A 27673-nucleotide genomic window follows, 5' to 3' on the forward strand; every position below is an offset into this window, starting at 1 on the left:
ACAATTGAGATCCCTCATTTGGTTTATCATTTTCTAAGCCTGCCTTCTAACTGCTTTATTTTGCCTCTATAGGGTGGGCATGTGCATTGTCCATTTCCCTCTGTTGTAAGCTCCTTCCTTTTGCCATGTATTTCTGTACTGTTTAAACCAGTCTTCTTTCTATATTCTCTTCTCCATATTCTGCTTTCTTTGATTTCTTGTCATCAGTCATGAATCTTTTTTAATGGGAGTGCAATAGAGCTGTCGGTTCTCCAGCCTTGCTGGACCAGCCCTGTGAGACTTTTCCCTAGTAGGAGAAGGATTACCTCCTCCTTTAGATGCTTGGATATAAGCATGTCAGTTCTTGTGGTCTGAAACACAGCTATTCTCACCAGAGAGAAAAAGAGTGAGGAACACCCAGACTCTGTAGGATCTGGGTTGATCTATATAGAGCAAATGGGATAACACGAGTTTAACTGATCAAGCTCTGCCAAGCCTGCGTAGGCAGTTTCAGGAGTCATTATCTTGGTTAGGTCAAGTGAAGTAATACCCAAAGGTTCCCTAAAGCTGACTTCTGCAGCAGCTTATCCAGTTCTAGAGTTTTTGAGTGATCAGCTTTGGTTTTATTTTTATTATTTAAAATATCTGAATGGGAATTGCCTTCTTCCTCAGCCACCTTCTACAAAATAGTTGATCTCTTCCAAAATAGCTACAATTTTCCAAAAATGCTGCACTCATACTGATGTTTTCCCAGATGTCTGTAATACTGACTTGGCAAAGGTACAGCTAAGAGAAGTCATAGAATTGAAGTTAGTGGGCAGTTTTTAATTTTAGCTTTTGCAACATATGCAAACCTTTCTCTGTGCTGGATTTAAAAATCTGAGTACTCTGACCTGTAATGTATGTTGGCATGGGAACTAAAGATCCAAAACCCAAGTCTGGCATTTGCCTTAGCTTTGAAGGGTTAGACTACTGCATGCCTTCAGTAGTAGCACAAGCTTGACCTTAAATATTTGGTTCTTAAACATGCGAGTCTGCAGTCAAACTGCATACCTGTTCTTTGTGAAGTAAGACCTGTGTGGATTGGTGGTAACCTGGGCTCTTATTTCATATAGGTCATATACAATTGATGTTGTATGCCTTCATGCAGAATTGGAGAGGGTTGGGGTGAAACAACACCATGAATTGCTAAGGAACTTATATTGGAAAATACTAGAAACAAAACATGCTTTGACTTGTTTATGTTTGTTTGTTCTTAAGTACAGTAGAAAACGACAAAGAAGTGGTAAGAGTGCTCTACTGTGACTGAAGATTAATTATCTTGGATTTTTATTAGCTTACTGTTAGTTAAGCCAGTTGAGTATTTTATGTATGTATTACCAGTATTTGCTCTAGAACTAGTAAGTGGTGGCATATGCATAGATTTCTGTTGTGACTTTTTCTTTACTTACTTTCTCCCCTCTGGAAAATACATGGGTCCAAAGTGCTGGGAATTGTCTTTGATCAACTTTGTCTCCCTGTAGCATTTCTCTTAAGAGCTCTCGAATATCATTTCTACAGTGTAGAAGTTATGAATGTGTAGCCTGTCGTGAATTCAGGTGTTTTCCCTAGCCTGAATCTGAACAAATGAAGAACGTTATTGGACATCTCCATCAAAAAGAGCTGTTATTGTTAATTTCTGTGATTTTTGTCACTATGCCATTGTTCTGTCATCCTTATTTTTGTATTTTGTCTGTTTTGTTTGGGGAGGGGTTTTTGTTTTATTCTGCTAGGCAGTTCTGTAAAGCTGTCATCTCATGAGCATTTTGTTACTCACGTTCCATTCTTGTACTGTACCAGAGTTGGTGACCATGTTCCATCGGTGGAAGAGATGAGTGAAAGCCGCTGGCTGTATTTCAGGTGACACCGTGCTTTCCTTGATACCAAATTAACCTGGTGCTTGCCTTCCTTTATCTTTGTAACACTGTGTGCTCTTCTTCTATACTATGGCATGCTACTGCTGCTTCTCCTCTTTTGCAGTGCCATAGATATTCCTCACTTCTGAATTAGATTTCTTCTTGAGAACTGTGGGAGAGTGTGGATCAAGCATCAAGTATTTAACCTTATGAGCAACCAAGCAACCAAAAAAAAAAATACCCTACCAGTAATTTTAGCTATCGTTCATGGGTAATTAATGAAACAAAACGAATGTCTTTGGCCTGGGAAGGCTTGAAAGCTGAGAAAACTATGGATGTGATCTTGTTATCCTTAATCACATATACAGTTTTAGGCATTCTTTGGGGCTACTACACACAGCTGTTCAAGAGGAGGGCACTTCTGCAGATGATTTATCTCAGCCTCCTTGAAATGTATTTTCCAAAAGTAAAGGTTGTCAGACTGCTTTGTAGCAAGGTGCTGAGTGGAGATGACAAAGAATCAGCTGGTTTTCTCTAGAACTGACAGGAAAAAGGGAAATATCTCAAAGTAGAGTGTATTTCTATCATCCTTATGTGCCACTATGTACAACACACACACTTTTTGGTGTGGAGCAATAGTAAATTTTTCACATAGCCTGCCACGTGTGAAAGTTCTGTTGAGTGCTAAATTTACCAGAGGTGCACTGTGTTAGCATTAAAGCAGCACATACAGCAAATGTGAGAAGTACTATTTATTATGGTCATTCCTGGCTGTCACTGCAACTACATATACTAGGATGTAATAGTTATATTTTGGTAACTTCTCATCCAGGTCTTGTAAGGCCTTGGAAAGGCTGCTGAAATATCAAACGAAACTCTTCCACCTTTTAAAAAAATGACATAGTGGAGAACTTGAAGTAGTTTTAGCTGTTTTTTTTTTTTTTTTTTTTTTCCCCACTATTCCTTTCCACATTTTTTGTTTCCGTGTTTGTATCAACTATCTTCTAGCATGCTGCTTAGATTGCTGAATTGTACATAGCCGTAGTGTTTGAGCGTTCCAATATACTTCTTGAGGCTGCTGCAAGCCCATAATGCTCCATCCCTCCGTGATCACTGTGGCCCCGCTCCACATGGGTCCATCCTACAATGCCATCCACCCTGAGCTGATCCCATGGAATTCCCATGGGCTGCAGCATTCCCAGTAGTGCCCCAAACACAGCTCCATACCTCAAGGCCCACCCTTCAGGCAATGCCCCATACGAGTCCCCACAGGCGGCAGCTCCCCCAGCCCTCCTGCCCCAATGCAGGCCCCTTTCCACAGGGTATCCACAGGCTGTCCCTCCTCCAGACCTCAGCCACCACTGCCCTGCAGGCTCCTCTGTGGCTGCACGGGGAGATCTGCTCCATGCTGTGCCCGTGGGCTGTGGAATGTTTGAGTAAAACACCAGAATCCGTAGTGAGACTTCCTACTCTGTGCCTCTGATCTCTGAAAGGGAATTTGCGTAAGCCAACACAGTAACAATTTTTCTAAATGTGAAGATTGTTTAGATAAATGAAAAACTGTCTTTTGGCTTTTATAGCACATTTAAGTTATAGGAAGCTTTTTAAATGTACTTCAGGATGTAAAGTGTTTTTCTTTTTTTTTTCTTTTAACAATGAGAAAAGAATTAAGATAATAGCTATCCATGCATATGCCAGCTTTCCTTGTACTTTCAGTTATGAAAGCAATTAAGAGTCAGGTAACTAAATGTTCTCTGAGCCTCTCTTCCTTGTAAAGGAGCTTGAGGGGATACCTGACTCTTCCTGTGTTGTTCTGTTTCAGGTAATAAAAATGAGACTGTCTTAGAAATTGGGGGTGCAGGGTCTACAAAAACAGTGCTTGTCAGGAGAGCTATGTGTATATATGGTGAAACTTGACCAGATGGACTTGCTTTGAATAATAAATGCTTTCTATACATTTCACTCTGGTGAAAGATACTGTACTCTAGTGAAAGTAGTTGTGGGAATTCAAAATAGTATTGTATTTTGTGTTAATCTGTGAACTGAGGGACAAGCTTTGAAACATGAAGTTAAGGGAGGGGAGAAAGTGGCTATAAAAAGAATTCATTAGAGAAATTCAAAATATGTTACCCTGAAGAATAATTTTGAAAACCATTAAAAAGATGAATCTGTCCACATGTTATTTCAATTTTGAAAGAAACTTCTGTAGTGTTTTTGTTTGTTTTTTTGTTTTTCCTTCTCTGAAACGGGAAATGTTTTAATATATAAAGGGATCATCCTCTTCAAGAAGCCGGTGAACCCAAACACCTGCCCTGTGATCTACTTTTCCCTGAATAGTATGGTCATCTTGCTTTGGTTGTCTTCTCAGCCCCTTTCCACTGTCTCAGGGAAACTAAAAATCTCCAAAATCAAAGGCACAACTTTATTAGTCGTATAGAAGCTGAGATGATTGTTTATGCTTTTATATAACATGAAGTGAATGGGTAGAAGCAAGTTAAAATTATTTTGGGAATGCAAGCTACGTTCATCTTCTAGAACAAGTTTTGTGGACTCAGTTCATATTGCCAGCTGCATGGCTAACTCCAGTCTGGTGGTTGTTTGTAGTGCATTGGACCTCCCTGATGATGTGCAGTTGGAACTAGAAAAGCCACAAATCTTTATTATTATTATGTGTTTTTATGAAGGAATGGTCAGTCTCACATGTTGCCGTACTGAACTCATTTCCTGATGTTGGGTGAGGTAACTAGTTTTGTCTGCAGAAAGCCCTTCTTATCCTGTCTTCACTGCTTAGCAATGGCCTAAGCAGTAATGTGTAAGCTCTTGTAACCTTGCAGGGATCTTTAGTGTGGCATTTCATTCTGGCACATGTTACAGTCTGGTTCCCAGTCTGTCCAGTACATGATGCTCTTGTTTCTTGCTATGAAAGGAAAAACAAAGGGATGAGGAGACATGAGAGACTCAGGAAAAATCCAAGCCAAGGACCCAGTCAGCACAAGCTCAATGTGAGGTATCTGCAGTTGTCTTAGAGCTGCCTTCTGGATTTTCCCTGAACTACACTGTTGAATTAGGCTTTGGATTGGCCTTGAGTCCACAAGGATAAGTTAAACATTTACTTCAATGCCTACTTTTCTTTTATAGAGTTCTGCCCTGAAACTATTCAAGGGTATTCCTTTTTACTTTAATCAGCGCAATCTCTGTCTGAAAGTAAAGCATGTCTGGATCATTGATTGCCTTACATGAGCATACATCCCCTGGATGGACCTGCAATGTTGTGTTGGTTTCTGGTTACTGTTTCAGAAGGGAGATTCCATAGGCAGTATGGCTAGAAAAAGCGTACACAAAGTCTAGGTAACAAATTATACTAAATCAGCTCAGTTTCTTCTATAACTGGGGAAATTAACGTGAGCCATTTCACACAATGGTTTTGTTACTAAATGCTTCCTTCTCCAGTCTTTATGCTATGTCACAGCACTGAAACACAAAGCGTTTGACACTAGCAGTCTTCCCTTACATGTGAGGTTGTACTTCCTTGTGGAATTTAGACTTCCAGAGATTAAAAGATTATGAGGATTTGAGGCTGGACAACTCAAGTCTTAAGAATAGACTGGGAAAGAAAACAAGGATCATATTAAATTCCTGTCCTGGGTAAGAGAGCCAGGCGAAAGGATAGTTTGGTAGTAAAATGCCCAATAACAGTGCAAAAAGTAGTAGTTTCTTATTGATATACTCTTCTATAGTCATCCACAGTCTTATCATACTGACCCTCCCTTGGGTGAGTGGCTGGACTATGCAGACCATTGATAATCCATTCTGACAGTTTTGTGTTAGGTGAATGAAACTTGCATCAAATAAACATGGATCTTCGTAAAGTATTTTTGACACTTTACACTGTTAGTGCCTTAAAAAAAAAAAAGGGACTTTATGTGTTTCATTTGTTTTCTTAATGGTATTTTTGAGCCATTGTCAGGCCCATTGGGCAGTTGAGTTACTTGTGTGCCAAATATTTAGACTGGACTTTTCCTTAGTCTGTGATTTTCTGCTATTGGACATGAGGAATCTTCTCCACTGAAGAAGATATCACACGCATTTCATCTTTTATACCAAAAGTGGTATTTGCAAATATCCTGGAAGAATTGACAACAAAGGTAAGCGGTTAAAGCTGGTGCTGAGGTAGAGTTAAAGCTGTTACCTTCAGGTAGTTTCTGCTTGTGTGAAGAAGCATCTTGTTTAGCTGTTTGACTGCACGGGAATAATGAGCAGCTCTTCTTCAAACTATTCTCATAATCTCTCTGAATGCAGCTTTGCTGGATGCTTAAGGTGCTTTTAAAATGCATTCTGCCAAACTTACAGCATTTTCAATCCTCAGTAACACCACTTGCTTTGTTTTCCTAATGTTTCTGTAGGGTTGGGGTTGACCCTGATCAGGACCCTCCACCTACTAATGACAACTTCCAAGTCTTACAAGGAGTAAGTAATTAATATAACTTCTCTATTAGGCTGATCCTTATTTTATAACTGAGATGATGAACTGTAGAAGCTACGTGCATGGATGAGACCTTTCTCTCGTAGCTGGCAAATCAGTTATGCATGTTACTTTATAACATTCAAATAATGCCCACCAAAACGGTTGTGTCGTTAGGTGTAACACTGCGATGTCTCCCTGCTTTTCAAATTTTTGTATGTATGTGTAAAGCCTTAAACTTCTCCCCAGATATACTAATATGCTCCTTTTATAACAAAGTGCTTTCCTCCTCCTCCAGCCAAATGCACGCTTTTAGCATTGTGCAGCATAAATGGTCTCCCCTTAAACTGACTCAGATAATCCTTTTGCTTCTGTCCCATAGTTGCTAATAAATTTTAGCCCTTGGACTCTTGCTTAGAATCAAAGATTCTCAAGCAGACTTCAACTCTAGCATAATGTACTGGAACCCAGTTGGATCTTGCTTCTATTGCCTACCATCCTTGAGGCAAAAGGAGCGTTGAAAAGATGTCGCTTATCTTCAGCAGACTTTCAGTGAATCTCTAGTGCAGCATTCTATGCATCAGTAACAATCAAAGAGTTGCTTTATCACCTACAATACATTGTGTGTAAACAAGACTACTGGAAGGACATTGTTCAGTTTACCTTGTTTGTAAATTGACTGAGTTCACAGGAGTGTAAGGTCTGAAAAGAAAACACTTCCTGAGGTTTAACTGGGAGCTTCCTCTGTACAAGCAACTCTCCATCACATGTTCTTCTGTCCAGACCTTAATTTACACTCTCCCAGACAGTATACTACTGCAGTGACACTAATTGTTCAGTAGCACAACTGGTTGCTTATGCAGGAGCCAGCAAGAGGAAAATGAATTTGAATGGCAGGAAATGTAGATGACTGGATCCAGAGGATGCATAGGGAGCAAGCATGTGAACTTTGCTTTGTAAACCCTGGATTGTGTGATGCTGGTGTTCAGACTGGCCACTGATACGTGTGTGAGATACTTGCTGCATTTGGGATCGGTTTTCTTATTAGCAGTCTCCAACTTTGTGTGGGATTTTGCATCTGTTTTTCCTTTTTGTCACAGATTGTACAGATATTTACCTGCTCAGGAAGCATCTCTTTCATTACAGAAAGTAAATTAGGCATCTCTGTGTTCTTTGTGGAAGACGGAGTCCAACACGATAGATTCCTGTAGATTGCATGTATATTCTATAGATTTTATGCCTGGAAGTGACCAGAAGGCTGGGCCTCAAAATGCCATTTACAATGAAGGCCACAGTTATGGCATAAAACCAAGGTTAGGAAGTGGTATTGTGGTATGATGGCTTTCAGACTCTGCTTGTCAGTATCAGTGGAATTGCTTTAACAGGAAACAGCTACAGCCGGAACATGGGTATTTATTCTGTTCTCATTCAGTGTCTGTGTGGAAATAACTTGCTTGCTTTTTTCCCATGTAAACATAAAGCACTTATCCATTTGTTTCCCTCTTTAGCTGTGCATTGCATTCCTAATGGAGTCCATTAGTCAGTTCCCTTTGGATTCCTCTGGCTTTCGCAAGACCAGAATTGGCAGCAAGTCACAGTTAAAGAAAATATATTGTTTGGGTTGGGGAGGTAATGAGTTTCAACAAAGGTTTAACTCTTGGTGAATGAATCATAGGGTGTTGTGATTTTTTTTTTTTGGGGGGGTGGAGGGAAGAGGGGTTTGGTTTTTTTTTGTTTTCTTTCCTAGATGAGGAGTACTCCAAGACAACTCCGTCCTGTTCTTTTCTAGCAGTTTGGAAGATGATTCATGCAAGGCGTTCTCACATCATCTGTTTCCCTGGGCTTGACTTTGGTCTCTGGCCAAAAAAAATGTAACAAAAGTAAAAACAAATGCAGCTGTAGCCCAGCTGGTGTGAGGACTTGCTGCATAGCTAGTGAGGGGACTGTATTTTAATACTTAGCACTTCTGAGAGCTGGTGTGATATAGCACTTAGGAAGTTTGCATTATAAGCTTCCTCAATTGTGATTTTATTATATATTCCCTGTTAAGTGTAATTCTTTTAAGAGGGATGTATTTTATTGGTTCTGCAGAAGTTTAAATAGCATGCTAAATTCTCTTATTTTTCCAAGGAAGCAGTAGGCTTAAGGGAAAGTACATGACATACTCCTTGAGTTAAGAAGACCAACTGAGTAATGAACAGTCTGCACTGTCCTAGTTCATTTATTTGGCAAGTAGGATCAGGATAGCAGAGAGGCTTATTTATCAGTTTTGGACTTTTTTTCTTCCTTGTTACTGCATTAACTATGTGATGAGCATTAAGGCTTAAGGTCCTTGCCACCAAGTTACATTATTAAGGTAATTTGAGGACCTGCTTGTTCTCTGCATGATCATATGAGGGTTTTTTTCTACAGAAAGTAACCTCAGTACAAGCAAGTCTCTAAATAATAATCTTCTATAGTCTACATACCATATTGAAATATTTCGGCTTTGTTGCACGGGACGTTATAATGTGAATGACTGGAGTGTATAATTTATCATAGAATCATAGAATCACCAAAAAACTGTTTTTCTCCTGAAATACTGAGTATGCTTTTATTTTATTTCTAGGATGGTCCAGATTCGGAAAGAAGGAACAGAACAAAGCAGGAAAGTGCGTGGCTCTTCAGGCTGTGGTACAGCTTTGACCATAAGTATCCTTCTGAAAAAACACTATTTCTTCAGGACATGGAGTATTCAGATGTTTTTTGTCCTTGCTGTGTACCCATATGTAGACTTAGGCACTTAAGAGAGTCAGATATGACAAAGATCAAGTATTTGACAGGTTTAAGACACAAGACTGATACTTCAGCTTGTTGACTTGGAAAGCAGACCTTTCCATTTAGTGCTTGATATGCCAAACTTGCCAAATGGCCAAAAAAAAAAAGTCAATTTTGTGAGTTGAAGTCCTGCGTAAGCAGTGAAACAGACAATTAAGTATTTCAGATCCTCTGATTTGTTCTATTAATCTGCTGATGTTCAGAGCACAAACTAGTTTTCTAGCACATTGTGCATATCTTACACACAATTCACTGGTGAACAGCCACCTGCTTTTGTGATGTGAACCCTGGTATGGGAAGTTCTGGCACTAAAAATATACGTGTGATCCAGCTTATTTCCTTCAGTATATCCAGAACTTCCTATGAGTGTTAATGCAGAGTGTCCTTTTGTGTCTGTATTGTACTGTACTACCTCTCTGAAGCTGTCATTGTGCCTTGTTTAAACTTCACAGCAATTTTCATGCAGCTGTCCTGTCCTTCGTGCTTGTGGTTTTTTGGTTTTGTTTTCTTTTTTTTAACTACTTAGTGTGTTCTTAATGAGTTTATACAGGTGTCCTTCTGCAAATGCTCACATTCACTGATTAAGAAACAGGGAAGTTCTTTTGGCCTTGCCAAGTCACTTTACCCAAGAACTTAGATGTTTCAGTACTTGATTCCTTGTAATCTAAGGCAGCTAATGGTACCTAGATGCCTGTGATAGGGTCTTGATCTTGTTGCAGCTTCCATCTGAGAAGTGGCTGTACGGTCCAGGGTGTTGTCTGTTGGTTGGGTATTGCTGGCCTGCTTGGAGCACAGTAGCTTCCTTCCATGCCTTGTACATCAAGATCAGCCAACCAAGGAATATTGTTGGAAGCATTTAATCCTAATAGCTCTTCAGGGTAAAATCTATTTGTCATCAGTACTTTCATATGCTGCTGAAGGGACAGAGCTCAGAAGTGTGCATGTACTAGTTTAAATATTCATAAATGTTAGTCATTTCAAGCAATCCCTTTGAATGTAGTGACTAATGTTCAGCTGTATCTAGGTCAATTTTTGTACTAATACCATGCTTTTATTTAAATCAAAACAAAAAAAAACAATTTGGGTGCTAAGATCAGGAAGGACCTGGCTGTCACTGATTGCCATTCCCCCCGCCCTGAAGGAAGCAAGCTCTCCTTTCCCCCTGCCCTTTACAAAGGGGTGTGCCTTATGAATAACAGGAGTAGTTGATAATACTGACTTCCCTTCAGCAGCCACAGTAAGGGGGGAGAGCTAAGTGAAAATTACAGTTTAATTAGGTGTTCCACACAAACTTTAAGGATACATAATACATTTGCTTTCTCAGTGGCAACTAGCAATCATTAAGGAAGCTTTCTGTGAACTTCAGGCTGACAAAAATGACATCCAGAGGCAGAGCTGTATCTTCAGTAAAATTGTGCTGCTTCTGTTGTGAGGAAGCATTCAGATAAACATCTGCTGCATTTAAGTTGCACGTTAAGGGGATGGATGATCTGTAGAATTGTTACCCCTACCTACATCTAAATGTCAAAATATTTTTCTTTGCTTATGCATTCACATGATTTATGAGTAAAAAGGCAGATTGTCTCAAGATTTGCTCTTCACAGGGGAATTCAACTTGAAAAAGATGTGAATAAGATGCATTTGGCAGCGTGCTAATGCTGGCTGTTGTATGCAGAGCGCTGTGCAGATGAGTAACTGGGATCTTCACGCCTCTGGAACGTGGAGTTCATTCAGTGTTGTGGGCTGTGCTCTGGGTTCAGCCACAACTGTTAAATGAGAAAGAAACAGCAACTCTGAAGAAATACCAGGTGTCTCTTAATGGGTTTGCTTTTTTGTGGTAGACTTACTGCTGGCCTCTCTGCCATGGGGAAACACATAGGCCAGTAGGTTACATAAGGGCTGGGGAAGAGTTTTTATTTCCAGGACTGGGTGTTGCCACGCTTGTTGGGGAGGGGAGGAGGAAGCCTAACTGCTGTGGCATAATCATACCATGATGTGTTCCAGTAAATGCACTGTGCCAGGCTCTGCTGAAGAGGAGAGATACCTCTGTTTAAACAGTCTGTCTTTTTTCGCCTACTCTTTTTTTCTTCTTAAACGCTCTCCTCTGCTGAGTTAGAATCAGGGAAACGGTACTAATTCACAAATGGACTTGATTTTTCTGTATGTAGAGGCTTAAAGTAGCTAGAATACCTGCAACGTGCTTATATTTAATATAGTCAAACTGATGTTAGGAGGAAAACGAAGAATTGTGGTCCTGATTTCTGACAGTGTTGGATGTATTGGTGTTCTCCCCCAGCTCTGTTCTTGTACCAGGCAAGATCAATATGCTGCTCTGTAGCAGGGACATTTTTTTCTTTTTTAATTGTTATTATTTGGGGATATCATCAGTCTGAAGTAATAGAATGAACAAACATGGATTTACCTGGGGTCTTTCCCATGCCCACTGTCATCTTGGCAGCATTGCCTGGGCAGATGCTTTCGTTCCATGCTGTGTTGTGTGATTATGGCCATACAGTCTTCCCCCTGCCTTTTTGAGGGCCTGTGGTATATGTGTGCACAGAAATGATGTTTTTGAACCAGAGTAACTGCTGTAATCTTTTGGGTGTTCTGATGTCCAAAACACTTCATGTGTGAACTGAGCCATTCTAAGTCATGCTTGAATTTCGAAAGATAAGATTAATAATTTCTTTGAGAGCTCTTTCCTTTAGGTCTCCTTAGGCTTTGTCCAGACTGCGGAGATCTATGGTCACACCTCTGTGGCTCACTGCTCAGCCGAGAGTGGACAAATGAGGTGACTGTATTCTCTTGAGGATATTGGGTACATAGCATTTTGTTACTTGCCTGTGTTGAGTCTTGCAGGTATACCACCTTGCTACCTCTGTTTTGCAGCCATGAAACTGCTCCCACCTGTAGAGCAGCAACACGTTAACATTAAAGCACATGTACCTGCTTGCTCCATTTGACTCAAGCCCAAAAGCTGGAAATGTTGCAACTATATGAAGCTTCCATAATTTAGTTAATTCTCTTTGCAGAAAGCATGTGGATAAAGAAACCACCCTTAGAAGGATCAAGGGTACATGGGGCTGAAGAGGGGAGATGCTTTTCATTTATTTGTTTAGTGGATGTTATATGTAATTATTGAGCAACATGTCAATCAAAAGCAGAACTATATTTATGTAGAAACTGTCTTTTTGTTTTCTGTAGTGGTTTTCAAGCACTGAATCTGTTTTCCTTAACTATTCTAAGTTATTTAAAGCCAATTCTCACTCACAGTGGCCCTCCATTGACCACAACTCTGCCCAGCTGGTGTGGCCTCATAGCCCGCTGCCTGACAAGTCCCCAGGTTTATGATGTAAGTAAAATATCTCAATACTTCTGTGTTTTGTTTTCTTTATGTATATGATTTCAGCAACTTATTTACTTGGGCAAAGGTGGTAAGATATATTTATTGTAAGTAACTGCTGCTGTGTCCTAGGCAGAAAAGAGTGAAGATAGTCAACCTGAGGCAACAACTTCTGTTAGAGGAAATCAGAGATGCTGTTATTGTTCAAATACCATTTAATGATATTTAAGGATATTGAAAAATTATAGATCTAATTAGTAAATTAGTTGTTCACGAATAACTTCAACATGTTTTGTCCCTTCTTGACACTTTTGAATAAGATTCCTTTCCTGTTGCTAAGATATTTCTCCTTGAGAAATGACATTGACATATTTATCCATGCCAGAAGGAAATCTGGTAGGACATCCCTACATCCCTTCATTGTTTCCACAGTGAAATTTAAGATGACATTTCAGAAACTGTTTATCAGTTACTTATCTCAGTCTAACAGGTCAGCATACTAGCTGTGTGGCCATGCCTTGCAATAATTAATGCTGCTTTCTCCTGTTACTCTTGCAAGATTCTGATACATGTCCTTCCTATCTGTGAAATGCTTCTAAAATCTTACAACTTTCTATGAACTGATTTGTAAATACAGTCTTTGTACTGGGTGAATGCTCTGAATTGCATGTTCTCCAGAACGGTCACATATTTGCTATGTTCAAGTAGCATAGCCAGATTCTTTTATTTGGGCCAGAATTCTATTCTTATTTTCCTAGAAAGTTTCAAATCCCACATGGAACTTTGAAATACTCCTCTCATTTCTTACTGTATTAGAATCTTGCTTTTATCTGACAGTAAGATTTCAAAGAAGTTTCAAACTTCTGATGCTTATTTAGAGCTATTAGTAATGCAAGAAATTGGCTCTGTTCCGATCTTTGCAATGCCACTGGAGATCTTAGAACAGATCTAGGCTGGATGGCATCCATCAGAACAATTACTCTACTTGTTTATTACCCACATGGCTATCTCTGTATGATCTTACAAGATTAGATCCTCAGTTACTGGATAAGTAACCAGGATGAGCAATGTAGGCTTTGTCTTTCATTTTATCTTATACTATATTGGCCCTTTTTTTCCCCAGTACTTCTCATTCTTAGTTGCTACCATATTTGTGATGTACTTTTCTAACATTTACGGTGTTGTGAGCAAAAGTAGAACAAGGGGCAATGGGCAGAAACTGGAACACAGGGCGTTCTGTATAAACACAAGGAAGAACGTCTTATCTGTGAGGGTGACAGAGCACTGGAATAAGCTGCCCAGAGAAGCTGTGGAATCTCCTTCTATGAAGATATTCAAGACCCAGTTGGATGCCTACCTGTGCGACCTGCTTTAGGGAACTGCTTTAGCTTTGGGTTCAACCTGATGATCCGCAGGAGTCTCTTCCAACCCCTATGATTCTGTGACTCTGTGCATGGAAACTTACTTAATTGGATTAGTTCTGTGTCACACTTCACTACCTGAGGTGAAGTGTTAATTTCATCACTGCATAACACATGGTTTATGTTAAAAATGCTTACAAGACTGCTTGCTACTTTTAACACTCATAACGTGGAACTTCTGCATTGTATTTTTTTACTGTTTGTATTTTGTTGCATTGCTGTCTTAAGATTAGGGTTATCAGTTTGAGGTGTAGTTTCCTTTCAAGACTTCCTAGCTCTGCGATTGCTTTTTACTTTTTCAAAGTTGGAACTAAAATGCACAAGAGGCTGCTGTAGTTCGTGTTTAAAATGATTACTTTTAAAACTTTCCTCCTGTCTTTCACTTCAGTGACCTCTTGGCTGGGCTTTACAATTTATCCTAAAGTAACGGAGGTAAATTTGAATTCCCTTATGTGTCCTTTGAAACTAGCAGTAATTCCCTTTTCTACCCACTACTTATTCCATTTGGATGAAGCATCTGTGCTATCACTTGCTCTTCCTGATGAAGCACTCCTGGGGATTTTGGCTTTGCTTGTTGGTTGAGGAATGTGCTTTGCCCTACGTGTGCTCCCACTTGTTTTTCTAGATTGTTTAGCTCTTGTATCCTGCAGAATGGGACGCTTGGTATGAAAGTACCAGAGAATTGAATGTAGTTTTCTAAACGTGCAAATCCAATAAAGAAACTCCATTTGCAGTATGCCTAAGTAATTTTCTGATGTAAGTTTTGCCACCTGTGATGCCTGTGCTGTATTCAGCATGAGAAGTCAAAATACTGCCTATCAGCAATAAAGTCTGGCTTCGTAGTAAGCTTAAGCAGCTAGAGCATCTCTGGTACACATTGTTAGGTGTGTGACATCTCCACCAAATGTTATAATGAATAGACAGAATGCTGTGAAGTTCCTTGAGGTGAGTGGGTAATGGTGTGTTAAGTCACAACAAACTTCGGTTTTTTGCAGGGTTTTGAAGTTAGGTACTTAGCCATGATAGTTCGTGAGTTTAAATAGTGAAGTTCAGACCTATACTGCTTGAGTGAATTGAAGTTGCTCCTGCAGAATTGTAGGGGACTACAGAGGCCAGTTTAGGGTTATTCTTGGAAGAGTTTCAAGTCTCTGGAGATCTACTTGGATACATTTCCTGTCTTTCTTGAAAGAATTGTTCATGCTGTATGAAGCACAGTAGGTTTACACACGCATTCTCTTTGCTTGTAAACATATCATCAAATCCAAGTACTACATGGGTTTGGTCATGTGTGTTCTGTGGGAAAGTGTATGAAGTGAATTGCCTGCTGTTTGCATTGTTGTTCAGTGAAATAAGTAAGAGCATCTCAACTAGCAGAAGGCAATGTTTCTTCACCATACTGTGAGAACACTCTGTTTTCTTTGGAACAGATCCTGTTTATGAACAAGTAAGTACAGCCTGGGACAAACCAGAAAGGACTGAGTCAGGAATTCCCATGTAGTATAAGGCTTGGGGCCCCTCTCCACTCAGTATTGTGCTCCCAAAAGCTGCCTGGCCTTCTGGGAACTCAAGCATAGTGTGTTTGGATCTACTGTCCTTGCTGCCATTAACTTGCTGTTAAATGGCATTGTGGAGCTGGGAGATGCTCTGGGAGCTTTTGGTATGCCTGTCCTTCCTTAGTGCTTCTGCAAGGGCGAACACTGTGATAAGCAACTTGTGATAACAGCTTTGCAGCATCTTTGGTTTAGTGCCTGAATACTGCTTTAAAAGCTGCCTGCTTTTTGTTCTTCTCAGTGTTTCTGCTTTTTGTCTTACTTGGAATGTCTCTTCTTCAAAGATGGTGTACATATAAGGATGACAGATGTTCTTAAATAGCTCATTTTCTTGTGGCTTTCTGAATTGTCTTAGTCTTGTTTCCCAGACTTATTTTTTCGATAGAAAGCTTGTAAAAGTTGTTTCTGTGCACTGTATCAGAACCTTTCAATTTTGACCTTATCTTGAAGATGCTGGCAATAGTTCAGCAATTTTTTTTTTTGCAGTCAAAAAAAGGAGAAATCTTAAACTGCATGTATTCTTTGAGAACAGCACTTTTTATGGCAATAACTTTCAGTAATTAAGGATAAGTGTGGATGACATGATGGTTCTGAGAAATTAGATTCGGTGTAAGTGGGGTTTGTCTTGCACCTAACACTGAACTGCAGTGTTTTTGGTAAGCTCGTGACACCTCTTTTGGCCCTGACTGGCTCACATTCTATACCACCTAGAGGGTTCTGCTGCCTTACTTTGGCTGGTTCTCATTCTGAAATAAAAACAGGAAGTTTTTCCAGGAAGCTTTATTTAGCAAGACGCAGAGTTTTTCATCAGACATCAATCAGAACTGTCAGTCTCAACTATCCTGAATTACTGCTCTGCAATTCAGGTATGGTTTTTTTGGTCAGGCTAACCACATGCATCCTGTATCAGTTGGACTTCACCCTCGTTCCTTTGCTACCGCGGAAAGAAATGGTGTACTTTGAGAATATGGTGTGGAGAGCATTCAGCCTACTGAGGAGAACAGTGATAAACATGCTTACATTTCAGATCCTGCTAAGCAATATGGAGCTATTTGCATAAGGAAATGCTTGCTTTTGCTTGCAAAAAAGCCAGCTTTATAGTACTGTTAGAGTTTTCTTCCACTATGAGAAAAACATAATTTTTGACTAATTCTGGCATTTTGTCTCTTATGAAGACCATGCTAAACATGGTACAATTTAATGTTTTGCTGTTGTGTTGTTCTGTGTAGGGAAACTGACTTCGAGCATTTTGTTATACTCATAGAATCATAGAAAGGTTTGGGTTGGAAGTGACCTTTAAGATAACCTACTTCCAACCCCCTGCGGTAGGCAGGGACACCTCCCAGTAGACCAGGTTGCTCAAAGCCCCATCCAGCCTGGCCTTGAATGCTTCCAGGGAGTGGGCATTCACAACATCACTGGGCAACCTGTTTCAGTGTCTCACCACCCTCACAATAAAGAATTTCTTCCTGATATCTTGTCTAAATTTGCCCTCTTCGAGTTTAAAGCCTTTTCCCCTCATCTTATCACTACCAACTCCACCAACTTCTAGTCCTTGACAATCTATTTGATCCTATCTCTACCAAAATAAATTCATAGGGTTTCATGAGCCACTGTTTTGAATGATTTTGAAAAGAAACAATTCAGAACTAGGTAAAATTATGAAGAAAGCATTTTCTTATATAAGTGTGTCTTAATGTCATGGATTGAGAGTGTTCCTAACAACTAGGCTAAGTAATTGTCCATTTAGTACTGGGTAAACATTGTAAGCAGTTAGTTAGCTTAATTTATGAACTAAAAAATAATCTACCAAGGAAATCTTGAATGTTAAGAGTTTGAATTTAGTGAATTCTTACTAGTTTGTATGAGTCTTTTACTTCTGAACTTACTGAGGTAGCGAAAGATACAACTCAGACTTTGTAGTTTAAATGCTTAGTTGCACTCAGTCTTAGGCTTTCTTTTTCCTGAATGGCCTTCTGAATTATCATATAAAGAATGGGGTAAACAGCTTCTCTTTCCTGTTCTACTTGTACTCTTCCAGTGCTAAAAAATCACCAGTGACTTGTCTGAAGATTTAGTTCTTGGGTTCAGATCCCAGATTCGGATCTGCCCGCAAGAGCTGTAGTTATTCAGAGTACAGCAAGCTGTTTTGCAAATGCTGGGTTCAGGGTTACTTTGAACACTTCTTACAATGGAATTTTACCTTCTGTTGCTGGACTTTTACTTGCTGTATTGACATGTAGGTAAACTTGTCTGTTCAGTTATCTTTTTGGCAAAGACTCATGCTGCACACTGTATAAAGGCTTTCCTTTTTTTTTTCAGAATCAAGAACAACTTAGAGAAGAGGATTCTGATTTTATTCTCAATGACAGTGACCTCACTGTGACATATGGCGATACAACAATAACTGCGAACGGTTCTTCTGGCCCCCATACAGCCACCACCAGCCTTGATGGCAGGAGAACAAAGAGTAGTTCAGAGGAAGCACTGGAACGCGACTTAGGAGCAGCAGAGCATGAAGTTGCAAGCAGGGGTACCCGGCTAGTATTTCCTCTGGATGACAATGTGTGATTATTGACTCAGTAAAAACAGCTCTCACTCTGCAGATGGATCAAGGAAGACTGCTGCCCACTGTGTCACTTGAGGTGGGGGTGTTTGTTTAAGCAAGTGAATGTGTTTAAGTGGTTTTACTAAGGTCTGAAGACGTCGCCTATTTTTTACTCAAGATGCTGACAGTGGGGATTTTCTAGAAGTCTGAAAATAGACAAATGAGAACTGGTCATTCTTTTACACCACACATTGAATCTAAGTATAACTAGCATGCTGCAATTGTCTTGTTCAGCTGCAGCAGCTCTCTGTGAGAAGAGGCGTGTGCCAATGTTGTCGTAGAACTGAGCTTGTCTTGGCTTAGCTTGTGAATGTGGAAGAAGAAATATAAATGTGATGATCACAGCAATCAAGAGGAATGTGTATGTATCTGAATGTGGAGAGATCCATTTACTTCTCTAGTGAGGTTGAGAAATCCAGAGGTAAAATGGGACGGTATGCCTTAGGACTACAGATGCATGAATGCAACACTGGCAAGTCTGTTACTACAATCTGTACTTAATGAATTTCAGGGAAAAAAGGGAAAATAAGATTTTGTTACTGGCTGTGTGTTTAGATAGGAAGACACTGAGAGCTGTTTGTCCCTTTAGCTTTGGGCATCTTGACTGCTACCACTAGCTGAACTCCTCTTGCCTCGAAAGAATAACACCCAACTTCTTGTGGTCTGAGATATGGCTGACCTGACCCAAGCCTGGAGCCAGGCTCTCGGGTAGAAGTCAGGGGATAAAACTTCCTCTACCTTAAGGTTGCTAAAAATCAGGTGAAGATAGAAGTGTGTCTTGGGCTTGAGAAAATGGCTGATAAGAGGAGTGAAGGAAAAAAGAGGGAGAAAAGGGGGGGAAAAAAAAAAGCAGTACTGAACTTTCACAGATGTTTCATTTTTCTCAGAAGAGTCCATGGAGTCTGCTTACAGTTCTTGTGTGTGATAAACAGCAAACATTTAATTAAAAGGACAGACAAATATACTGGCTTTACCATTTGTGTCTACCTAAAAGAAAGGTGTTTACTGCTATTCTCTTTTGCAGAGTAGATGTGAAACTTCAGTGGGGCATTGCACAATAATGTTTAAGCTACAGAAGCGATGAACTGTAGTATCATCTTAAGTGTGAAAAGGGAAAATCTTTGCCTAGTACTTAGCCCACTCACACGTAGGCTAGCTTTAATGTGATGCTAAACGCTTCTTACTTTCCAGGTGAGGCGATATCATTGTCTTTGCTGATAGCTGAAAACTGTGGCACCTTGAAGAGCAGCTCAGCTATTCAAAGCATGCTAAAATGTCGTGTCGTTCTCATGTCTCAAAAGGTTTATTTTTTTAAAACAACTCTGTGGCCCACTAATGTGATGTAATATTGGTTTGTCTAAAAAGTGTGTTTTCTTTCTTGCTGCCATTTCAGTTGTTCCTCATAAAATTGTGTGTGAGTAAATACCCACTCTGTTTCTCTTTAATAGTTAAACTTAATGCTGGGCTAACGATGACAACATGCTGCTGCAGAGAAATGCTGCAGTCCTATGGTCAAGTCTACTTTCTTTCAGCTGTTTGTTTATGAGTGATCTACCTCCTGTATGTGTCCCTCCAACGTACGTTTTTACTGGGTATTGATCTTTAATGACTGCCTAACATTAAAAAAAAAAAGAGGAAGCAAAAAAACAAGAAACTTTTTATTTGTGGGGTGGGAAAACTGAGTTCTGTTCTTAGTGGGTGAAGAGTAACAAACCCCAATAAAGAAAGATCTCTGAGCAGAACTGATCTTTGAGTGCTCCAGTTTCAAGAAGGACAAAGGTGGCAATGATCCATGCTCTATTTATACTCTTTGTAGCTTGGCTTTCATGGGGTTTTGTCTTGTTTTTGTTTTTTGTTTTTTTTTCCTGAGTGCTAACAGTAGAAAAAGCATTTACAAAATTACTAAAACAATTTATTTAAAGTAAATGGACTTAATACAGTGAGGTAAACTTTACATTCATCTTGAAGGTTACCCAGAGAGGTGGTGGATGCCCTGCCCCTGGAGATATTCAAGATCAGGCTGAACAGGGCTCTGAGCAACCTGATGTAGCTGTGGACGTCCCTGTTCATTGCAGGGGAGTTGGACTAGATGGCCTTGAAAGGTTCCTTCCAACTCAAATGATGATAAGCTGAGGAGTCTCAAATCATTTTGAGTGAAAAACAGCTCCTTCTGCAGAGATCTGTTGTTTAGAAGTAAAAATTGTTTGGTTGGCTTTCTTGGGGAGACTGAGCCTCTGAAATCAGTAGTAAACCATCCCGGTACAGATTCCTTTCTGTCCATGTTCATAATTCCAGTGCAAAGATATATGGTTTAATGAAGTTTGCCAGTAAGCCCAAAATGTGACTCTGAAAGGGCAACCAAAATTGAGTCTAGCTTCTGTATTCCAAAATGGGTTGAAACACTTCTCCAACATAGTGAGAAGAGGCCTACATATGGATGCTTAATTTTATTCCTTGATTTATTCTTTTCATTTTATATCTTCCAAAATTGGAGTTCACTGTCAGCCAAAGGTAAGCTACAATGTTTAGCTGCTTCTTACCTCACTGGTCCTTGTTCAGAACTCCCACATTTCCTTTACTAAGGAAATAGGGGGAGAAAAGGAAAGAATCAGAAAATGCAGATTAAAAAACAACTCTTTGTCATGGAAAAATAGTATATTTCACCAACTAGTGTCTTCTAAAAGATCATTTCAGTTCCTTTCCATTAAGATAGGAGAGAATTTTTCACACAGAGGGTGGTGATGCACTGGAACAGGTTGCCCATTGATGCTGTGGATGCCCCATCCCTGGAGGCATTCAAGGCCAGGCTGGATGTGGCTCTGGGCAGCCTGGTCTGCTGGTTGGCGACCCTGCGCATAGCAGGGGGGTTGAAACCGGATGATCGTTGTGTTCCTTTTCAACCCAGGCCACTTTATGATTCTATGAAGATGCCAGGCTGGCGAGAGTTTGACCTGTCTGTACAGCAGATGTAATTTCTTTCAACTTTGGTGTGAGGTTTTGAATAGAAAGCAAAGTAGAAGATTGCAGTGAATAGCAGTCGATACATACTAATATATGCATCGCATGGAAAGAGAGGACGTGTGGGATGGTGGTCCTTGCAGAACAGGGTATTGCTGTAGTAGCATGGGATGTTGCAGCTGACGTGGCTGCCCTTGTACTTGGGACTGAGAGATTCCTCTCTTTAGATTTTTGCTTTCTGCATCATCAATCAGACTGAAAGCCTTCGCCTGACGTTACCAAGGAGTTTGCTGACTTGAGTCCCTGCAGATGGGCAGAATGAAGTGCCTGATCTTCTTGCATACTCTATAGAAGCAAATCCTGACAGTAAAACAAGAGTGGTCTGCAGGAGTTGTTTCTTATGCCAACAAGTCTTTGATTTAATTGTATTCAATTAACAATACACAAGCGTAACACTAACATCATGTTTGAACAGACTAAGAAGTTACCTGAACTTTTCTGTACGTTCATCTACAATGTTTGGGAGAGGAATTAGACGTTCATTTAGAATTAGAAGATACTAAGACAACAAGTTAGGCACAAAAATGCCAATTTTCTACCTGGTTGGGTGAGAAACAAAGGTGTTTTGAATCAGTCACCCTCTTTGTGCTGAAGAGCCAATTCTTGTACCTTCTGTGGGATTCTAGGCAGATGCTCAGTTAAAGGTGAAGAGCTGTTACTGGGTTCTGTGAGTACAAGGAACGGTACAGGAGCAATCCTGTTACAGATGTGGGCTTAACAGTGCATTTACATTTTTGTGAGAGGTGTTTCAGTGCTGCTGTGGGCTTCAGCAGCAGCTCCAGCACCCTGACTTCAAGTGAAACCCTCAGAAAAGAGGGAGACTGGGGCAAGTGTGTTCTTGCTGTGTGCTCCATGTCTGATGTGCGGGCACCTGACTTGTGCTGGGGAAAGGAGCAATATAACCTACCTTCTCCGATTCAAAGAAAATAAACAGTGAACAAGCATATCAGAAATAGTGTTGCCAGTAGGAGCAGGGAGGTGATTGTCCCCCTGTAAGTGGGGGTGGTGAGGCCACGCTTTGAGTACTATGTTCAGTTTTAGGACCCTCACTACAAGAAAGGCACCAAGGAACTGGAGAGTGTCAAATGAAGGGCAGTGAATCTGTGAAGGCTCTGGAGCACAAGTCTGATGGGGAGCAGCTGAGGGAACTGGGCTTATTCAGTCTGGAGAAGAGGAGATTTAGGGGAGACCTTATCACTGTCTACAGTGACCTGAAAGGAAGCTATATGAGTTGGAGTTGGCTCTTCTCCCAAGTAACAGTGGTAAGATGAGTGATATGATAGCCTCATGTTGTGCCAGAATAGGTTCAGATTGGATATTAGTAAAAATTTCATCTCTGAAAGAGTAATAACGTATTGGAACAGGCTGCCCAGTGAGGTGGTGGAGTCATCATCCCTGGATGTTTTCAAGAAAAGCCTGGATGTGGCACTGAGTGACCTGGTCTAGAGCAGTCACAAGCATGGGTTGATGGTTGGACTAGATGATCCTGTTGGTCTTTCCAACCTTAATGATTCTACTATTCTAAGGGTAAAGTGTTAAATATTTGGAAATTGACCAAGTCTTGTCCTGTTCCAAGGCTATGAATTTCTTGGCCTACAAAAAATGTTTTTTCACAGTGAAGAAATTTCCTTTGGGGAAAGGACTGCAAGAAATGCAAGCAAAGGAAAAAAAAAAAAAAAAAAATCCACGACAGCGTTCTTGGCTGATCTGAGGTGAGTATGTGGCAATGGTTCCAGTGGTGTTCACCAGTATGATGGCCACCGTGTTTTACTCCTGGCAGGTGGAAGGACCTCATAGTAGGAAGTGCAGCAGCCTTAATAAACAGTCCGAGAGATTTATAATAACTAGGAGGTCACATCCTGTGATTTTAATCATTCAGCAGGACCATTTGTAGGTTGGTGTGGAAATGATGGTCTGTCTTGTGTAACTTCTATTGAACTTGGCTTGCAATCTCTCTTCTGGCAGTATTGATCAGACTGAACAACAAGGCTCCAAATGCTAATGTGTTTTGCATGCCTTTTAAGGAGAGGTGCAGTGTTTCTTTTAACTCTGTTTGAAGTAGCTTGCAGGAATAACATGCCTGACCTCGGGCTTGGCAGACATGGTCTCTGCTTCTGCACAAGTGTGGGAATGGAATTTGAGTACTCAGTAGTTTCAACTCGGCATGCTTTTCTTTAAGATGGGGGTGAAGGGAGAACATTTTTGAGGAGAAACAGGGAACTTGCAGATACAGCAGCAGCTTGGAGTATTCCTCTCCAAAACATGGAACTTATGACCCACTGGGACTTATAAGCAAGGGAGGATAAGAGATGACTGGACATCATGCAGGAGAGAAGGCAGTAAATACCCCACACAGTAATCTCTGTCGTAACTGGAGTCGCAGTAAGAAGGATGGAGCTGCTTCGTAGCATGAAAGTGTTCCTAAGAGAAAAACACATTGAGTAACAATTTCAGATGTTCCTACACTGAAAATTGTTCTTTGCAAGCAGAAGCTGACACAAACCTTACTAGGAGGGTCGTACATCCCAAGTTTGGAGAGGAGATTTGCACACTGTGCAGTGTGAAACCACAGAATCCTCTTGGTTTGTGATGTTGGGAGTGCCCTTCTGAGAAATGTGCCCACAAAGTGAAAGAGAAGGAAAGAGGGGAGGAAACAGTGAATTTCAGAGCCAGGAAATGGCTTTAACAGGCAGCTTTACTGCAGGAACAGCATTGTAAACAATTGTTGCTGTTAATCTTGCTGTCCCAAATGCTGAGTTTGGCAGATTTCTGCATAACTTATCATAAAGAAAGGGTGATGGGATAATGCAACAGTAATTCAACTGTCCCTTATCCTAATTCATCATAGATTTGAAGGCACTTACAAGGAAAGCCTGATCCGATTCTAATGTAGGGCAAGTAAAGGAATGTTTAATGATTTTTTATTTTTAATAATTTCACCCTATTTTCTTGAATCTAAAAAGCCTTCAATAAGTTTGGATGTAGTTTTTAAGGTAACATCAGCCTGATGAATGTGAAAGTGCCTTAATCATGCATAGACATAAACAAGATACAAGTGTGGGCCAATCATGTCTGTGTTGCAGACTCAGATGAAATTCCCTATCTTGATTTGTTATGTGATTTCTACAGGCTTTTGCTGTGGAACTTAGGTACTTGTGACAGGCAAAGGGCTTAAGTACTGGGATCAGTTCAGATTTTCAGTTAATAAACTATCTGGTTTGGACACTCTATCCAACACACCTTTATCCTATGCTACTTTCTTAATCATGGTCTGTTACGCACCACCCTTCCTGGGTGGGCTTGCAGACTTTCAAAATGTTGTTGAAGTGTGAAGCTTTATCTGGGGACCAAACTTAACAGGCAGTTTATAATAATACATACTGGAGTAAAGGACTTTCCATTTTTTGTTTTCCATGCTGTGTTGATGAGCTCGGTGCTGTACAGATCATCTTGAGAGAGATTACTGGGCACATGCAGGACAACCAGAGGATCGGGCCCAGCCAGCATGGGTTCACAAAAGGCAGGTCCTGGTTGACCAATCTGATCTCCTTCTATAACCAAGTGACCTACCTGATGGATGAGGAAAAGGCTGTTCATGTAGTCTACCTTGACTTCAGCAAAGCCTTTCACACTGTTTCCCACACTATTCTCCTGGGGAAACTGGCTGCCCGTGGCTTAGACAGGTACGCTCTTTGCTGGGTAAAGAACTGGCTGCATGAACAGAGCCAGGGAATGGTGGTGAATGGAGTTAAATCCAGCTGGAGACCAGACACAGGTGGTGTTCCTCAGGGGTTGATACTGGGGCCTGTCCTATTCTGTATAATTATTTATGACCTGAATGAGGGGATTGAGTGCACCCTCAGTAGGTTTGCACCATGGGAGGCTCAGGTTGGATATTAGGAAAAATTTCTACTAAGAGTGGTCAGGAGCTGGAACAGGCTGTCCAGGGATATGGTGGAGTCACCATCTCTGGATGTGTTAAAGAAACACTCAGATTTTGTACTAAGGAATGTAGGTTACTGGGGAAATATTAGTGGCAGGTGGATGGTTGGATTGGATGATCTTGGAGGTCTTTTCCAACCTTGGTGATTCTATGATTCTGTGATAGGTGCCAGTGGGGGGGAACCCAGTTGCAGTGGTATGGGTAAAGGCAGTGCCCCTCCCAGGCCCATATTCTGTAGTACAGAACTGGAGAAGATGTGTATTGGTGCACGTAAGTGGGCAGCAGTCATATTTCTGGAGAAACAAACATTCAGGTTAGCTTTAGTGTTTGATAACACAATACTTTTTGTTGGTCTCCTGCATTTCTTAAATCTTAAATGTTTCTGAACTCAAAGGCATCCCATATAAGAACATTTGATATGTAAGTTTAAAAAAAAAAAAAAAAAGTGGTAGAAGTATTCAGGCTTCATTTTTATGCTTGAGCACAATGCCAGAGCTGTGCTGTGCAGCTTGTGGAAATCTGGTCAATTAGATAGCAGTAATTGGAAATACTACAGTTGCAGCCCACTTTGATGTGGTTATTTGGAGGAAAAAAAATGTGTTCCCTCAGAGAAAAAGTGAGTGCTTGACTTAAAAGGGTTTTGCTACACTGTTAAAATATTTGACTTCAGCCTGTAATAAATAGATTGAATGTATTTTCAACTAATAATGTCTCTGACATTGCTATTGCTGGGGCAGAGAGAAGTAGGCCGTGCAGCTCCATGTTACAGCATATTCATGAAGTTTATTTCTGGTTGTAGTTTAATCAAAGAAGCTGTCATCCAACAATTCCAAATTTTGGTCCCAGATTGCCTGACTTGTCTTGGTGTCAGCACAGAGTAATGGCAGCAAGCAGAATGCCAGGAGATGGGTAATTACCATGGTGAAATAGCAGCTCCCGTCATGAGTGGTCACAGTATTTTGATGATGTTAAATAGCAGTGGGTTATTATTTAACTAAACAGAGGAGATAGAGAAGAGAGGAAAAACTAAAAATGTATTGTAAAAGCTGTGTTGTAGGGATAGTGTTCAAGGAAGACAGGGAATAGATTTCAGTTAACACGCTTCACTGACCACAACTCAGGTGGCTAACTATATATTTATTTAATACAATGTCCTTAAGCAATTATAGTCTTAGCTAGCAAATGCTCAACAGATAACAATTCCAAATGTACACTAACAAACAAACAGTCCTGGCAAAGCATACAACAAATGATATGCAGCCCCCACTCCCCACAAAACCACTACGTAACTTGTGGAAAGTCCAAAAGTACACAGCACTGCACAAGCTGCCAGGTAATGGAGTCTGCCCATTCCTCCAAAGCACGATATTAGAAAAATTCTTTGAGAGGGGGCCATAATCAATATCCCCTGGCAAGAAGGGAGATTTCAAAATATTGTTGGGGAGGATAATGTGACCTGACATTCAATGGTTGGTGCAGACATCACTGCCCGTGGTGTGGGGGTGTCAGTCCAGCTGAGGGGGGATTCCACAAGATAGTGGTCCCTACTCTGGAGCACTTCTCCTATGAGGAAAGGTTGAGGGAGCTGGGATTGTTTAGCTTGAAGAAGAGAAGGCTCCAGGGAGACCTCATTGTGGCCTCCCAGTACTTGAAGGGAGAGTATAAACAGGAGGGGAAACGGCTGTTTACAAGGGTGGATAGTGATAGGACAAGGGGGAATGGTTTTAAACTGAGACAGGGGAGGTTTAGGTTAGATATTAGGAGGAAGTTTTTCACACAGAGGGTGGTGACACACTGGAACAGGTTGCCCAAGGAGGCTGTGGATGCCCCATCCCTGAAGGCATTCAAGGCCAGGCTGGATGTGGCTCTGGGCAGCCTGGTCTGGTGGTTGGTGACCCTGCACATAGCAGAGGGGTTGAAAATAGATGATCATTGTGGTCCTTTTCAACCCAGGCTATTTTATGATTCTATACTCTGTTAGTGACTAGTCTCTACTGACACTGTTACTTAATTGCTACAGCACAGGCTGTGTCTGCTGTATGGAGTTAGTCTGATAAGCTGTGTGTGGCCTGCTTCAGAAAAAAGCAAGGAAGACTTCCCCTGGGTTCTACAAGAGTTGGTTACTTAAGCCTAGAGCCATGGAACCACACCTGTGAGTGCTGTCCCATGTTTTGTCTTGGTGCAGCACAACCTCGACATGAAACAACACAAGAGAGTGGCATTACATTCAGGCAGAAGTTGCTGGGTTGGGCTCTTGACATTGGTTTAGGCCATGACTGGGAGGGCCAGGTTTATCGGTTCTCCCAGTGAACCGGGACTGGGAGAACCGATAAAGCTGGCCCTCCCAGTCACATAACTGCTGCAGGCTATATATCAAAAGGGTAAACAAGATGACTGGGCAGAAAATCACTACCAGACCTTCACCTGGTCCTGTTTTCCATCCCTCACCCAATTATGCCTTTCCCTTTCTTCTGCCTGCCTTTTCAGGAGAATCCCAGAGCTGGTACTTCTGACTATGTTTGAACACAAGGTTAAGGCCTCATCCATGCACTCCTTTCCAAAGATAAGAGGTCTGTGTGTTGCATGGAGCTCCTGCTTTGTTAGGAAGTTTCAGGTCAAGTGTGAACACAGACACCT

At 40.8% G+C, this 27673-nt stretch overlaps 1 protein-coding gene across 1 annotated transcript in view; it reads left to right on the forward strand.

Moving 5' to 3' along the window:
- SLC9A7 (solute carrier family 9 member A7) overlaps window positions 1–25584 on the forward strand; it is a 75366-nt gene extending 49782 nt beyond the window's left edge. The window contains exons 13-17 of the mRNA XM_031596172.2: window positions 1819–1878; window positions 6278–6341; window positions 8945–9027; window positions 12400–12505; window positions 17790–25584. Coding sequence (XP_031452032.2) covers window positions 1819–1878; window positions 6278–6341; window positions 8945–9027; window positions 12400–12505; window positions 17790–18038 — 562 coding nt within the window. The 3' untranslated portion in view covers window positions 18039–25584. The remainder of the gene's footprint in view (window positions 1–1818; window positions 1879–6277; window positions 6342–8944; window positions 9028–12399; window positions 12506–17789) is intronic.
- Window positions 25585–27673: the final 2089 nt, after the last annotated feature.

This window comes from Phasianus colchicus, chromosome 1 (assembly GCF_987193195.1).
Source record: "Phasianus colchicus chromosome 1, bPhaCol1.hap1.1, whole genome shotgun sequence".
Classification (NCBI taxonomy): Eukaryota; Metazoa; Chordata; class Aves; order Galliformes; family Phasianidae; genus Phasianus; species Phasianus colchicus.